Here is a 17513-nt window from a genome sequence, read left to right on the forward strand (position 1 = left end):
CTCCACTAGATGGCATATTTAATTGGGTTATGGCCAAAAAAAAGCATAACCAGTACATGACAAGCGGACAGATGGCGCTATCGCTTCAGATATGCTGACTCATACGGTGCACGAAACCGATGGATTTTATCAAAACAAACAGAGCAAGGCCCCCATTCTATCAGCGCACACCGATCCCCGCACATAACACATGTCTGCACATTTAGAAAGTCCAGTTTCTACATGTATGAATAAAATTAGAAATGCACAAAGAAGGATAAAAAAAAAAGTTTTCACCCTGCAGGAGTGTGAAGGCTGCAAAAACAATACAGCAGGTAGAAAAAGTTTATTGAAGATGTTACGAACATCTCGGAGTTTATGTAATTTTAGCACGCACTATCAGAGAAGTGGAGGCTTCAGCAGTCAGGAAAAAGAAAAAAAAAACACATGTATTCCCGACAGCTCATTGGTCCAAATTTTCCCTGTGCTGCCACAATACTGCGCACACGTGACCTCGCTGTTTTCACCCAGTTTAACGCGTGTACTTAAAAAGACGGGCACCACCGTTCGCCAACACAAGCACGACCATCCCATCAGCACTCATGCCCGCGAGGTGAGACCGCTGCTGAGGGTGGGACTCGGACACCTGGAAGTGGACCATGGCGGCTGCCACGAGCAGCAACACATCCACGCTTCAGATAAAGCACTCCAGTCTCGAGCATACGCGGAAACGCATCGACCCGAGGAGGAGGCAAGCGGCGCTGTCCTTTCTCAGCAACATTTCTCTGGATGGACGGCCCGTGCAGGACGATGCGGGTAGTCAGAGCGAAGGGGAAACCCCGCTGGAAGCTCGGACTAGACAGAGCCTGGTTTCTACGGAGCCCTCGGCGTACGGAGCCGCTGCTGCTGCGGCGGCCGCGGCGGCTGCAGCGGCGGCGGCCACCACCACAGCCACCCAGGCGCTCGCTTTAGCAAACCAGGCTCTCCACGCCAGCAGCAGGGCCAGTTTTGGGACGGGTCCCACTGCTCCCCCCGTCGGTACAGACGCGGAGGGCGACGCTTTTGTGCCCTCGACGTTCAGCTCGCCTTTCTCCGCGGTCCCAGCCTCGACTAGAGGGAGGCTGCAGACGTACACTCAGGGAATCCTACCTGCGACCTACTCCAGGCAAGTCTCCCAGAACTACTGCCCGGAGGGCGGACAGATAGAGCAGCAGAGGTCAAGGTAACTGTGTACACAACGGTTTTACTTCACTGTCTGAGCGCACAACGACCAAAGTTCACTTCTGCACTGCAGGATCGCCATAGCCCGCTCATTAAACTGCACACGAAGTGCATCTCGCAGGCAAACCTTTCTTTTTCACTTCTGAAATCTCGCCAGCAGAATAGAATAGCCCTTTATTGGCACTGTACGTGTACAACGAGATTGTGGGTGCTCTACAGCAACTGTGCAGGAATGAAATATTAATAGTAGGCAGCAGGAATATATACACAATCAAGAGACTTGTATATACAAAATAAGAAAAAGGCACACATTAGAGAACAAGTTGCAAAGTGTTTGCACACTCACTGTATGTTGCATATCTGTTAGTATTTCTAAAGCACCATGGCACTTTCCAAAATCAGTTTTATTGGGTATGTTGTGTTCCAGCAAGTTCTTAAGGAAATGTTAAGGATGATTAGCTTTCCAGACTTTCCTACATCAGTTGTTATTTATTATGTTATGATTTAGAAATGGGGTGTCAAACATAAGCCCCAGGGGCCATATTCAGCCAGGCAAGGACTCCAATTCGGTGTTGTAAATGACTTGTTGGCCCATGATCTTTGAAACATTTGTCAAACTTATCTCTCGTCAATGACATTGAGCAATTTTAGGCCAGAAAGAACATTTCTGTTAGGGGGTTGAAGCTGCTGTCACTTTCTTGCAAAGTGACTTTTATACATCCTTTTATTTATGAATGGAAAACAATCAACGACACTAAGAATGTCTTTTTCAAAAGAGATGCAGTAGAAGTTGCAACAAATGTCATGTAACAGTTATATAAAGATATTTTAAGCTATCAAAAAGCACTGGATTCATCGTAAGGTACAACACAGGTTATGTTCAATAACGCAGAGTCATAAAGATGCTTGCAAAACAGGTCAATTCTTTATCTCATATATAACCCCTTCAGAAATCCTGTTGACTGCAGACTGCTTATCAATAATAAACAGAGGTGTTAGACATAAGAACACGTAGAAACACTGGAAATCACTTTTTGGGGCACCAGCCCCACTGCATGGGTCTTGAAAATATGAAGGAGATTATTTTTCTTAAGTTAAGCGTCCCTGATTTAGTAGTTTCTCATTGTTGTGTGACAAAAACGGAGGGGCGTCCAAATAAATGGACTCTTGGCAATTTTCTTGCAGGTTTCTTATGATCAGCTGTTTTCAAAATATACTTGCACTTCTGAGAAATCAGTCTTTCCAACACAGCATGAGGAAAAAGTTCAGCTGTATGCTTTACTCCATGCAGGTGCCTGCAGGCTTATGACTCACTGATATGCACAGGGGATGGGGGGCAGATAGTTTTGATCACAAGTCCAGCCAACCATGGAGCTGTGCACCCTCGTTTCCCCCCCGAGGAGAAAATCCAGCATCTTATTCAGTCTCTGTTTGTCTTTCTTACATAAACGTTCTTCGGCTCTTTGTCAAATTGTCCTCAGCTTATTTTTAGTGAGTGTCTTGACAAAACTTGGCACACACCTGCTGTCTACTTCATTTCTGTGTGACGCAAACATCCTGTAACTCTGCACTGCTGTCCAGCTCCGCATGCAACAGGGGCTTGTTGTTTCACACGAGTGTCTTTTTATTTGCCTTCTTTGTCTACTTTATTTTCACACAAGGGGGAGAGTTTGGAGGTCTCCACCTCGAAGAGGGACGACTGTCAGTGCGGATCATCTTGTGGTTCTCTCACTGTCAGAACCTGCCGTCAGATCTTCTCTGTTCAGAGCCCCCTCGTCTTTTATCCAAATCCTCGCCTCCTGCTGAAGGCCGTGCCAGACTTCTCAGGAAGTTCTGCTTCACAGGGAAACGCTCATGAGCCTAGTTACCGCACTGAAATTGATTTGTCAAATCAACTTGTTTGGAATGTCTTATTCTCTACTTTTCTTTTTTGCTATATATTTAAATAGTGGGGGGGAAAAAAATGCATGACTGACATCATTACATCACTAACACATTTTAACTTGTGTAGCTTACAAGAGGCAGCATTATTGAACCAAACAACGTATCTACTAATGAGAGTTGCTGTAATAATAAAAAAGAAGTGGTATTGGTTCATATGTTGTGCAGTATTCACTAGTATGAAAACTTACCTGTGGTCTGTGTGTTTTTTTGTTAAGTTGATCAGGGTGTCATCACATAGTTTGTCCAGCAGAGGGCTTCAGCTCCTGTTTACTCTATGCTGTCTGTAGCACAGATAGCAGAGTAGCATCAGAGCTCATCAATCAGTAGAAAGGGGAATCATCCCATATTTCACTCTCAATACAATATTGTTGCTATTTTTAGCTTTTTTCACTAAGCTAGCTGATTTAATATATTGCAGGAGATTGGCCCTCTTCTTAAAGTATAGTAGCATCACCAGAGTATTTACACACACAATATCGCTATGCATAATAGCGCCATACTATGCTGTATCCCTAGTAGTGAAGCAGCGTCTTCACAGTAAGCTGCAGATTGATTTGTGACATTCATTGTTGATATCATATTTTTATTTTTTTCACCTTTAAAACATTGGTATCCAGTATTGGTCAGGCTGCAGATCATTAGAAGCCAAACTTTTCAAATGTTAATCATTACACATCTTAAAGATTACGATAAGCTTTTGCTTTTAAATGCTGGTTTTAAATACTTGGAAGTCAGCTTGTACAAACCTGCCAGCTTTTCATATTTTGTGCTAATAAGCTCAGCACCCGAGAAATACTGAGTTCCAGCCACAGTGTTGCACATGTTGGATCCAGTTTCTGCTTTGCCATGTGATGTACCAGCGACCGGTTTGTTTTTTACCCCGCCTCTGCTGGGAGAGACTCCATCCCCCAAAGATCCTCAGCTGAATAAGCGGTTAAGAAAATGGATTTGATGCTTCTTATTCTGCTTTGCAAATACAGTCAGAATTTGTTAAAGCCTGACTTTACCCCCTGTTTTTGATATCCGCTCGAAGGACGCCCACATAAAATGAATTCTGATGTCGAGAAATATGCAACCTGCTGATTGAGCGCGGCCATATTCCACCAGTGTGCGGACAGACGAGCGCTCTGCACAGTGCCTGGTCTGTTTTCTGAGGGCAGCTGGTGGAAACGTGTACAGAGGTCCCTCGCCGGGAGAGGCAGGATGCCCGGGCTTTCTGAGGAGCAGCTCTGGCTCTCAGCTCTGTATTTTCTGTCCTCCACTTCCTCTCCCAGGGGAATCGGAGACACACTCTCCCCTCAGACTTTTTGGCCTTCAATCCTGCTTTCGTTGAGGAAGCCGAAGAGCCTCTGATGTGCCGCCAAAATAGACTTTCTGAGCCCAAAGCTGCTTCAGACAATATCCTCATCAGAATCGAATGCGTGGAAATGATAGCTAATTTCATATTCCACTCCTCAGCGTTCATCCATCAAGAATCAGCCAAGAGCTGTGCTTTAAATATATAATAGTGAGTACCATCTGGTGCTGTCTGCCTGAGGTGTAGAGCAATGTTCATTATATTGTTTCCCCTGTAAAACACAGGCAGGTTGAGTCTTATCACGTCCTGCGTGGGTTATATTCCCATCACTATTAGATTACCCAGAAACGCGTACTTTAAAGTATTTTAACAGGCCTTTTTGCATGTGGAAGCAAAACTGTGGCTGGAAAACAAGCAGCACAAGCCACCGTAATGGCTCTCTGGAGTCTTGTGTGTTCGGGTCACATACTTCTGGTTATGGGGCTGATTGCTGTTCGCTGAGGTCATGGTTGGCATAATCTCAGTATTATATAAGAATGCCTCATTTTCCTTCCCTGAATCTTTCGGCGTCTGAGTCGTGGATAAAAGGAAAGCTAAGAAAAGCCCCCGAAATTAACCAGGATCAGCCTGTGTGTGAAACGTGTTTTGAAAGTTATTTTGATGTAATTATTGTATTATTATTTTTTTTCTCTTGTTTCCTTTTTGCCCGTTCATTCCTTGCGTTTGTTGCTACATCCCGTTTGTACTCATTATACTTTTGAACTTTTCCGGACCAGACGGGCTGAACTCCCCAGAGTGCTATTTTTTTTTTTTTTTTTTTTTTATCACAGTAATCACATTTCCCTTTTTCCTGACTATATTTGTGTGAATAAGCCCACAACATTACATGTATTTTTCACTCAGCGACTCTGCAGGAAAATGGAAGACTGTGTCCTGTGGCAAGCTGCCAACAGGTCGTACGCGTGAAACCGTTTAATCTCCACATCTAAACAGTCAACTTGAGTTTTATGGCTTCATTGCTTAGCAGGATTGTCAATAGCATTCAAAAACATTTCTTTCTTATATTGCAGGAGCATGGTGTGCATTTGTAGTGAAAATAATTTTACACTGTGTCTGACTTCATTCAAGAAAAGGTGTTTAAATAAAATCACTTCCCAGGCAACAGTGGCAGGAGTTGCTTTCAGAGACTCTGCTGTTGATTTACACGGACGCTTGTCTGACCCTTCTCACTGGGCCTAGTTAATGCCAGACTGGATGGAAACGGATTGCTCTAACCCTCCCTAGCAGGGTCTGAAGTGAATGAGTGGCCTGTCCCGTGTTATTGTTTCCAGGATTTGCACCAGCTTGGAAAACATCTTTTGCATTAAAAGCACGTGCTGCTGCTGATGTTCATGTAGAGACATTATTTCTCATTTAGCACACTCTTTGCAGAGTTTTAAGGGGGGTGGGGGGGTTCTTCCTGTTATAGTCCTACATGCATATGGAGCGGTTGGTAACTTGATTGATAGAATTTGGAAAGAAATGTAGCTCAGAAACTTTCAAGATAATGAAATGAAGCAGGTAACTTGCAGAGTTGTGGGCTTCTAATGCAATTCATTCACTGCAGCACCACATGGTCATAAAGAGAGACTGCCAAGAATGTAAGTTTGAAAGCTTGCCTGATTTATCTAACAAAGAAACCAACTCTATCCGTCCCAGTATTAAATTAGCTTTAGCTCCAATATACAGGGAGTGCAGAATTATTAGGCAAGTTGTATTTTTGAGGAATAATTTTATTATTGAACAACAACCATGTTCTCAATGAACCCAAAAAACTCATTAATATCAAAGCTGAATGTTTTTGGAAGTAGTTTTTAGTTTGTTTTTAGTTTTAGCTATTTTAGGGGGATATCTGTGTGTGCAGGTGACTATTACTGTGCATAATTATTAGGCAACTTAACAAAAAACAAATATATACCCATTTCAATTATTTATTTTTACCAGTGAAACCAATATAACATCTCCACATTCACAAATATACATTTCTGACATTCAAAAACAAAACAAAAACAAATCAGCGACCAATATAGCCACCTTTCTTTGCAAGGACACTCAAAAGCCTGCCATCCATGGATTCTGTCAGTGTTTTGATCTGTTCACCATCAACATTGCGTGCAGCAGCAACCACAGCCTCCCAGACACTGTTCAGAGAGGTGTACTGTTTTCCCTCCTTGTAAATCTCACATTTGATGATGGACCACAGGTTCTCAATGGGGTTCAGATCAGGTGAACAAGGAGGCCATGTCATTAGTTTTTCTTCTTTTATACCCTTTCTTGCCAGCCACGCTGTGGAGTACTTGGACGCGTGTGATGGAGCATTGTCCTGCATGAAAATCATGTTTTTCTTGAAGGATGCAGACTTCTTCCTGTACCACTGCTTGAAGAAGGTGTCTTCCAGAAACTGCAGTAGGACTGGGAGTTGAGCTTGACTCCATCCTCAACCCGAAAAGGCCCCACAAGCTCATCTTTGATGATACCAGCCCAAACCAGTACTCCACCTCCACCTTGCTGGCGTCTGAGTCGGACTGGAGCTCTCTGCCCTTTACCAATCCAGCCACGGGCCCATCCATCTGGCCCATCAAGACTCACTCTCATTTCATCAGTCCATAAAACCTTAGAAAAACCAGTCTTGAGATATTTCTTGGCCCAGTCTTGACGTTTCAGCTTGTGTGTCTTGTTCAGTGGTGGTCGTCTTTCAGCCTTTCTTACCTTGGCCATGTCTCTGAGTATTGCACACCTTGTGCTTTTGGGCACTCCAGTGATGTTGCAGCTCTGAAATATGGCCAAACTGGTGGCAAGTGGCATCTTGGCAGCTGCACGCTTGACTTTTCTCAGTTCATGGGCAGTTATTTTGCGCCTTGGTTTTTCCACACGCTTCTTGCGACCCTGTTGACTATTTTGAATGAAACGCTTGATTGTTCGATGATCACGCTTCAGAAGCTTTGCAATTTTGAGACTGCTGCATCCCTCTGCAAGATATCTCACTATTTTAGACTTTTCTGAGCCTGTCAAGTCCTTCTTTTGACCCATTTTGCCAAAGGAAAGGACGTTGCCTAATAATTATGCACACCTGATATAGGGTGTTGATGTCATTAGACCACACCCCTTCTCATTACAGAGATGCACATCACCTAATATGCTTAATTGGTAGTAGGCTTTCGAGCCTATACAGCTTGGAGTAAGACAACATGCATGAAGAGGATGATGTGGACAAAATACTCATTTGCCTAATAATTCTGCACTCCCTGTACATTGTCTTGGTGGAATGTGGATTCTATCTCCTCTCTTTACATCCACGTGGAAGAACAGTTACAGTAAAGAATAACTTTTTCAGTGGATTCATTAGCATGTGAGTAATACATGCAGATAAACTTGAAAAGCAAGTAAAACCTGTTTAAAGATTCATTTTGTGACTTTTTAAATTTTTTTTCCTTCATGCAGGCTGTTAAAAACAACATGGGTCTTATTGCTGGAAAACACTGGCGTATTTACACAACCAGGATACACTAGTAGTAGTGGAGGGCTTTTGGAGTCTGGTGTGCGTTTTCTGAGTTGCTAAAATGCTGCAGCTGCAAACAAAGAGGATAAAAATGGTGAGCAAACCAAAATGGTAATTTGTCAGCCATAATGTCAAAACAAGGAGCTGGAAAAGCCTAAAGTGCTCTGCAACGCTGAAGAGGACTGTACTGTTAATTGATAATTCTCCATATAAAGCGATCAACCTGTTTTGAATCGCTCTAAGAGCTTCATGCAGCATAAAGTAGTTTAATGAATGAAGCGATGTTCAGTAGAGAAGCCTTTACTTTCCTCCGTATCTGCACTCATAGATCCCAAATCGCCCAGCCAGTCCATCCCTCAGGGTTATCACTGAAGGAGGATGATGTAAGACTGGCCATAAATCACATGACACCACTTGTCTGACCCTCACGGAGAGGTCAGGCCAAACCCTTTTATTATGGCCCTTTCAACTCACGCAAGCAGGAGACAGAGTTTGTGTCAGCTGCCCACAGGTCTGATCATTCTTATCATTTAGACTCCGATTTTACTGCTCATGCCTTTTATGAAGGCTTGATGTTTTCCCCTTCAGTTTATAATCATTAGGCCCATTATATTGAGTGCAGAAGGTTAGTCAGTACAAAGGCCTTAAGCTTTTTTTGTCTGCTCCAGTGGCCTGGCTTCTCATGTAAACACTCAGCTCACCCAGTCTCCTCTAGTATACACTGTTCACTCAGCCCGTGTTGGATCCTCGAGGACGGAGCTATTTTTTTTGTTCATTTGTCTGCACGCTCTGTCACTTATTAACCAGCCGCTTTACTTTACACTCTACCGTCTCTCCCTTTGGTCAGCTGAAACGCTCCGGCGGGTGGGAAGTGTGTCCGGTTGGACGTCTTCGGTTTGCCTTGATGCTGCAGCATCTTGCAGCGCTATAGCACGTCTTGATTCATGAGGTGAATTGGATGCTGCACAATTACAGGCTTTTTCCTGGCTCAGAATGGGCATTTGGGGGGAGCGTGCCTATGCACATAACCATTATCTGTCCTTGTACAGTAAAGTCAAAGTGTGTGCAACCTCTGTTTGACAGAAATGTTTGCATTTTTATGCTAATTCAGACAGTTTGCTCAAGCGATCCAAACCCCAATTAACACAGACTGCTTGCAAATTTCTCTTTGCAGGAAAAAGTCCTGCGTTGTATACAGTAGTAAGTATTTACCCTCTGGCACTGTTACAGATTTGTCTTCTACGTCATGACAGATAACCCGCTGGGGAAATGTGTGAGCTTTTTGTTATCTGACCTCTAATACGTTAATTTCCACTCCTTTAAATGTAGACACTTTTTTCTTTTTTTTTTGAAGGACGTGTTGTTATTGTGGTGCTAAACGTGCAATTATAACCTAATTTTGGCACGGCTCAGACCTTCTTAGCTGTCACATGTGGGTTTGTTCTGAAACTGGCAGCTGATCATATAAAAGCGATCCAGCAGAATTAGACTGTTGAGTCGAGCAACTTAAGTGTGAAATAAAGGCCATCTGTGACCAAATGTGTTACACAAAGTGCTCGCAGAGCCAGCTCGTTATCCTCTCAGCAGCTCTGATCCTGGAAAATTCACTGTGATCCACGCAAGACTGAGTGGGGGGGGGCGATCATTGACCACACAGGGGCACAGTGGCGTTCGCTGATGACAGTTATAAGTCAACCATCCAAAACCGCTGTTTGCAAGTTAATCTCAGAATTTATAGAAACTTAAAATTAAAGTTAAAATTGGAAACCACAGTTTAACCTTTGTTCCAGGCCACTGCTGACCACACGTATTGTTTTTAAACCTGGGTGTTAAACATTCAACCTTTTTGAGTACAGACTAAAAATATAACATTGACCCAGTGGAAAGAATTATTCAAAAGGTAGTTCCTCTTAAAGCTGACTGTTGAACTTGTGAAGTGTTGGTGTGATGTTGATATTTCTTCATATCCCGTAACATGTAACTTCCCCTCTATGTGCCCCCCCAGACGAAGGCTCATCTCTCAGCGCTCGTCGCTTGAAACTCTAGAGGACATTGAAGAAAATGCTCCTCTGCGCAGGTAAACGCTTTACATGTTCACACTGCTACTACAGTCATGTGGAAAGGGGGGAAAAAAACACCTTCTTTCATTAAGCTTTTACATATTTGGACGTGTTTAAAAACAAAATCGTCACACATTCATTTAATGAAGACATATTCAACATGCAGAAGCATAGTGTGAAAAACTACGTGCACAGCTGCATCAGGTAGAAACGTTAGCAGCAATATCTTGATGTAATATTTTTCTGTATGACTTCATCAGTCTCTTCAAAATTTTAGAGGAAGTTTAGTCGATTTCAACGCTGCAGGCATTCATTTATGCACAGGTCCCTCCACAGCGTTTTAATCAGGTTGAGGTCTGGTCTTTGACTGGGCCGTTGCAACGCCTTGATTCTTTTTTTTTTTTTTTACCTCAGTGGTTGAAAGTTACCCAGATCCTCTGATTGCAAAAACCACTCAAATCATCACCCCTCTGCCAAACATCTCAGCTTTGGTCTCGTCTGTCCAAAGGCTTTGCAAGAAGACATTGATTTAACACACACCCCAATGCCCCAGACATGCAAACTGCCAAAATGACTGCCTTTATAGAGGCATTTACTCACATTTACTCATGATTAATAAAACAAATGTATTTGATTAACACAACCTGGATGCTTCTTTCTCTCTTAATTCTTATGGCACTTAGCTTTTCCCACACTGCTTCTGCATATTGGCTTAGTTTTTCTTAACTAAACAAGGACTATGTGTTTTCTGAGGCTGTATGTAGCTTATTTTAAGGTCTGGTATGTAGAGGTGGGCAGATCGATCCAAATATTGATTAGTATCAGTATGCTGGTATTGGATTGATAATGGCACGATAAGATCGATACTTTGTTTCTATCCTCTGAGTTCAGAATGTAGCTCACTGAATTTAGTTAAATAATTTGCTTTTTTGGAAACGGACACTTTTACATCTCTGGTCTCCAAAAACCTCGCTTCAAATACACGAAAAAAAAAAAAAAGTAAAAATCACAGAGATTTAGCCGTCCATTAAAATATGTTCACAATTTGCAAATTGATGGTGATCATCTCAGCAACCATGACACACTGCTATCGCCTACATATGGTGCTTTTGTAGGTTAAAAGTATCTATGTCAGTGTTGGTATCGACATCACTGGCTCTGTATTTACCTGGTTTGATACCAACATTTTTGCAGTATTGCACAGTATTACTTAGGGCTGTTCGATATAACGATATATATCGGATGACGATATAAAAACATCTATCGTTTCATTTTATGCTATCGTTTGTTTCGTGGTGTCGCAAAATAAACTGTTTACGGCAATATTTTTTTCATCGTTTTGATGGTCACTGTAGTGGCTATGTTAATTTCTTAAAGTTCTCTCTTTCTCTTATATTTAATATAACTACACTACAGAGCGCCTGTGTTTATGCGTTGTCGTTTGCAACAATGATGGTAAAACCATCGTGTCTGCTTATTTATGTTCCACATAAACCTTTCACAATAAAGCTCAAGATCCTGTTGAGACTTTTCAAAATAAACTGAATCACGTGACAGAGCAGATTATTTACTGATGAGAAGTAAAAAAGAGCCGCCAGGTGCTAAAAAAATAAACCTTAGACTCAAACGTTAGAACAGGCTTTTCCCCGCAGCACGCCGTGTAATAAATGCTCACAAAGAAAATGGCGGCCTTTACAACTTATGTCTAAAAATGTATCGTTTCATGCATCGGTTAAAACCCTCGACTCCAGCTACATGACGCGCAGCTGGAAACACTTCCCACAAGTCGAAATTCACAGAATTTACAGAAAATGTTACATTTTTGTGATTTATATCGTTATCGGACGATAGATGTCTTATATCGGGATATGAGATTTTGGTCATATCGCACAGCCCTAGTATTACTGGTAAGGATTATATGATTTTATTTTAAAAAAAAAAAAAAAAGTATAATGTACCAATATGTAAAACCTTAAAGCTAAAAAAAGGTTTGCTTTCTTTTTACCATTCCTGTGTATTTCTGTGTCTCAACATGAGTCACTTAGCACAGTGTCGTGCGTCCCACTTGGGGGGAACTGTCTGTTTCTAAGTTTTTTGTTTGTTTTACATTTCAGATGCCGAACCCTATCAGGTTCACCCCGACCAAAGAGCTTCAAGAAGGTCCACTTCGTAAAGAACATGAGGCAGCACGATATGCGCAATGGAAGGTATGAAGCCAAACATCGCCTCCCCGCAGTCGATACAAGTCCTCACTGAATAATGGAGGCTGCCCCAGTCAATGAACTGCAGTATGGATGTTTCTCACATTACAAGCCACATCGCAGACAAGCAGGCCAGGCCCCGGCCACAGTTTCAGCTTATAGATGGATGCAACTGCCAATCCTGCACGTGCAGAAGAATCTGATGAATTTTGATGTCAATCTTTATTTGATCACTGTCACAAATTCTGTAATCACGCCACAAATCACTCGCTACTAAATTATAAGATGACTGTGCTGTAGCATGAATGCAGCATGCAAATCTTTAAATGCAAAGAAATTTTGGCAGAAATGTTCTGATATTGAAGTTGAGGTCAATGTATCTAGGGAGCGTTTCTGTGTAATACTGACGGGGTGACTCTTATTATCACTGCCACTTCGTTTGGATTTAGACGAGAGTTCAGTTAGCTTTTATTTATCGGTGATTTGCGTGGCACAATCGTGCTCTGGTGATTTTCAATTGTCTCAAAGTGTAGCTCTATGAGTTAGTCTTCACTTATTTTATCCAACATTTGGATAACATTGCAGTGTACCACCTCTTATATTATTATCCAGTTTTCAGCTGATGTTGAAAGACTCAGCTTTTTGAGACCCTCGTGTGGAGTTTGTTTCCTGATGCTGATTTGTAGTAATAAGGTTCACCACGTGTCTGCGAGCCCGAGTTAGGAAGCTGGAATTATGAGGTTGTTGTAGTTAAAGTCAGAGCCGTTCTGCTCGCTGTGCTGTTGACCTCAGGTCATCGGGAAATGGGCTCTGATTGGATGCCTTAGTCACTAAAAATAAGGTCTTGTAACAAATGCATCACTGTTGCACACAAACTGAGTGTATGTGCCAAACTGCAAGAAACTCAGAATAACACACCAAGAATGTTCAGTTCATTCTGTTACTGCAAACTATTACCAAGTGTAACCTGTGCATCTTGTCCGATAGATGTTGATTAGCTTGTTTGCCATTTTTGTTTTTGTAGGATAGTCCTTATCAGTGGCAGAAGATCCTTCTATAGTGTATTTTCTGTCCTGCCCTATCGAGATTGTAGCCAAGCGGGGTATGTATCCTACGGCATGCCGAACGTCGTAACGTCCTCCAACCTGTGCTTCCTCTTTCCCTTTGTTTTCCTCATCCCTCTTGTTTTGGTGGATGCATTTTTATCTTAATAGGTTAATAAAATTTTTTTATTTTTTTTTATTTTTTAAAGTAATCTAACAAGAACTTTAAGACTTAGATTGTCGCCTAATGCTTGTTGCTTGTGATACTTTTCCCGTGGTGGCTCTTGGGCACTCATCCTTCTTTGTTCAAGTCAACCCATTCTTGTCTGTTGCAGCTGTTGCTGGCTTCGCTATTCAGCATTTAATATGAACCTTACCTGGTTATTAGAAATAGATGTTTTCGGTGTGTAGTCAACTGATTTTAATTCTCCACTGTGCTGACAGACTAGGATTTCTATTGTCTGCACACTTATAACATGTTATTAACCACTTCTTTTTTAACTGCCAGGGTTTACATGTCTTAGCGGCGTAGATCTTATCTATAGATAATTTTTGCTGCTTTTCTTTTAAAGCAACATGAGCCCTGTGTTGGGGAGTTCAGCTGTTGTATGGCCTTACTTCTGACGCGCCCCCCCCCCCCCCCCCCAAAAAAAAAAGGTTTGGAGAAGATAAAATCAAAACTGACAGATAAACACCAGAGGAAACAATGCACAGAAAGAAAAGCAACACACCACGGCTTAATGAAGAGCGGGGAATTTCCTAAGCCAGCCAATCAGTGCAAGGTCAAGGGTTAATAAACCACCCGGGGCTCTCCGATAAGCACGTTTCACTGCTCCTTCACGCTAATCGCCCATTTCCAGCTCGACTTTGGCTGGGTCAGCCAAAACTCAAAAATATTTTATTAGACAACTTGTTACTTAAATTATTTATTTATTTTCAGAGTACATTCAGCCGACTGGTATGCCTTGCATCTTGAGTAATTTTGCAAATTTTCAATACAGAAGTTAAATACATGGTTAAATCTGCAGCTCAAAGTCCAGCTCGGACTTTGTAAACTAAGAAGGTGGAATGCAGCAGGCTTCAGGTGGTTAAACCTCAGGCTGTGGGTCATCACTGTCTTTTCATGGGCTAATTCTTTGAGTTCAAACACTCCTGTGTAGACTTTGCATGTTTCCTCTTTAGCAGCGCTGGATTCCGATGTTTCTCTGGCACGTTAAGGAACACTTCTGGCATCGGAGTGGAAAAAGTTACATGGATCGAATGCGGGATGAATTTCCTCACAGGGATATTTGAAGTTTAAAAAAAAAAAAAAAAAAAGACTTTGGAATATAATTGGAAGCAGTCACCCTCGACTGTTCGTGTGAACTATGAAGTATTTGTAATGGGGTCAAAGTTGTTTAAGCTGTGGTTATTTTTACTTTCTTGACGCTGAATTTCGAAGCATGCGTGACGAACACTTTGCAAGAATTTCACCAATACTAACATACAGATGTTTGGCGCCAGTGATTCCTATTCGTGCATGCTGCTGAGCAGCTTTTCCTGTCATTTCCTTTCATTTCTCTGTATTCTCAACCAAATGAAGCAAAACCTTTTTTATTTTTCTGGATGGCTTCATAGAAAAGCGCTCTCCCTAGAAAGCTTCCCATCTCTTCTTTTCCCCCCTTTCTTCTTTGATTTTCACTGTTCTGTAAGAGGTCCACTGCCTGGGGATCTCCGTGTCTACGATGCATCTGTCATCATCGTGTCCTGCCGTGCCTGTCTGCCAGATAACGCTGTTTTCATGAAAGCCGATTGGCCCCACATGTCAACAAAACACTGGCATAGTCATGTGAGGACCCGCCGTGTCGTTAACGCTTTGTGTATGAACGACATTTTAAAAAGAATGCAAGACAAAGGAAAGGAAAGATAAGGGGGCCGCAGAAAAACACGACGGTGTAGAGCCTGTACTTTCTGCCGCCGCTGTGAAATGTTGCAACAGTACAAATATTGAGATAAGGCTAAAGTTAATGTAACACAAACACAGGTGGAAATTTATCTGTCAGCAAACAGGCCACATTTTAATAGCTGTGGACTTTATTTCAACCCAAGGAAAAATGGGAGAACATGAATATCAGCTCCTGCTTAGAGCATTTTAATTTTCTACCAACCTTTTAATCACAAATCGCTGGAAAGAGTTAGCCTTCAGCTTACCATCAGTGTTATCGGTTATTCTTTGTGGCAGACTGCAGGCATGTAATCTTCTCTGTCACTGTACACAATTTAAATTAGCTTTTACTGACAGCGACCTAAAAATATCGCATCAAGTTAAATCTTAGCAGTAAACAGTGTTTACTTTAATTATGGTATATTTGATTTGGGCCATGTGTCGGTCAAGCTCCACCGACACACTTCCCTCTTTGGCCATCTGTTTTCTGCTTCAGGAGAGCTTTTGACCTACAAATCTCCCACAGCAGTATGGCATTTCAGGCAGCAGCTGAGTTTGAAGACGCTTGCCTGCTAGAACGAAACCGTACTCTACTCCGTCCTGCCTCCCAAGAGCGCACTTTATTACTGATTGCCCCGAGATGCACCCAAAGACACGAGCGGTTACAGAAACTAGGCCAGCTGATGAGCTCAGATCGATGCAGGACCCAAATCTGTGAAATGGAGAGTGTGTAAGTGAAGAGGTGAGCTAGAACAGGCCTCTGAAAGATTGCTAAGGAAAAGGAGTTTAAAGAAGCTGCAGGAAAACTTTGTATCAGGAAAGATGTGTTGTTTTTTTTTTTAAAAAAAAGTCTTGTTCTCGTTAGGGATGCAAAGCTGGAAGGAGGGCGTCAGCGGCATCCTTCAGGAGGCGCCAGGGAGATGGTGATTGGGCTGGAGGGAGTGGAGTTGGGAGCAGATGGAAAGGTGAGAAACCAGCAAATATGTGTATGTGTGGTGGATCAATATAGATTGGTGTGTTTACTGGGACACTTCACTGGATACTTGATACAGAAGTCTTAAACCACCACTCATTTCTTTATATCTTGTTTCCAAAAGTCAGACTTTGGTATAACTTTTTTTTTTTTTTTTTTAAAGTTTGTCTTTGATAAAAAGGCACCTAACTCGAGGGTGTCATCGACAAATACCCAACAACTTTGCAAAGTATCTTTAGGAACTTTGTTACAAGTGCCTTACTTTTTACAAAACATATAAATTGTTCTCACTTCTTTATTTGAATCTACAAAAAAGCCAAAGATAACACAGCTTGAAAGGCATAAAACAGGATTTTTACACCAACAAGGGGATTTCAAAAGGGCTATTAGCCAGAAACTCAAAGACAGGTGGAAAATAAAAGAAGTGGCTGACCTAAAACAAGGACAATATCTGAAAAGTATGGCCTGAAGAAATGAGTAAAAATGCAGTTTAGAGCTACATCTGTCCTTTCAGTTGATGCATATACTATTTGCTAAAATTGTGTCAGTGTTTGCATCAAGCCATTTTTAGGGAAAGGAAACTGGGAGAAAGGGGCAAAATGCACAAGAACTGGACTGAAGGTCATCTGCAACAGGTCTTATGGAGTTATTAATCCATTTTTTTTTTTATTTTTTTTTTTTGTTTAAATCGTCATCTTTATGTACAAAGGTCAGGACCGAGGTATAACAGTGAGTGTCTACAGCTGTCTGTAAAACATGGTGGAGGCTCTGTCATGGTTTGAGTCTGCATTTCAGCCAGTGGTGTTTGAGATCTTATCAAAACTGATGGAATTATGAATGCATGAAGTGCAGTCAGATTTTGGTCGTGGCCTCTCCAGAGCCAGAACATCAACATTTTTGAATCAGTGTGTGATCGTCTCAACAGAGATTGTTAGCCAACATCCAAAGAAGAGCTTTGAATGTCCTTCAAGAGGTCTGGAGAACTGTACATATGTTTTAGCAAAGATTTCTCATTTTTCCAGCAAATTATAAAGAAATGAGGGACTTGTGCACATTATTGCACATACAGAAAGGCCAAAAATGGTTAAGGTTGGCTAAAAATGGCACATTAGCATCGTAATAGTGTTGTACTGTTGATTGACGTTAGCTAGCAAACTAGCTTGCTAGTTGCTACAGAAGGTAGAATTTTATAAAAGTTTCTTCTCGCACAAATTACTTCCATTTAAATATTAATGTTGGTTATAAACATTGTTTAGTTTTCATAAATGAGGAAAATGAACTGAAAGGCTTTTATTTTTTTTAGTGCTTAGCGAGATGATTTTTTTTTTTTTTT

At 41.8% G+C, this 17513-nt stretch overlaps 1 protein-coding gene across 4 annotated transcripts in view; it reads left to right on the plus strand.

The window, feature by feature from the left end:
• The first annotated feature begins 463 nt into the window (after nt 1–463).
• Nucleotides 464–17513, plus strand: part of cables1 (Cdk5 and Abl enzyme substrate 1) — a 24330-nt gene continuing 7280 nt past the window's right edge. Inside the window, exons 1-5 of one of the 4 annotated variants that reach the window (XM_005912529.3) lie at nt 464–1201; nt 9985–10056; nt 12154–12246; nt 13265–13342; nt 16073–16172. In XM_005912529.3, coding sequence (XP_005912591.1) covers nt 639–1201; nt 9985–10056; nt 12154–12246; nt 13265–13342; nt 16073–16172 — 906 coding nt within the window. In that variant the 5' untranslated portion in view covers nt 464–638. The remainder of the gene's footprint in view (nt 1202–9984; nt 10057–12153; nt 12247–13264; nt 13343–16072; nt 16173–17513) is intronic. The other 3 variants (XM_014332100.2, XM_014332104.2, XM_014332109.2) reach the window with 3 other exon arrangements.

Source organism: Haplochromis burtoni, unplaced genomic scaffold, assembly GCF_018398535.1.
Source record: "Haplochromis burtoni strain Fernald_Lab_line unplaced genomic scaffold, NCSU_Asbu1 Contig_3, whole genome shotgun sequence".
NCBI lineage: Eukaryota > Metazoa > Chordata > Actinopteri > Cichliformes > Cichlidae > Haplochromis > Haplochromis burtoni.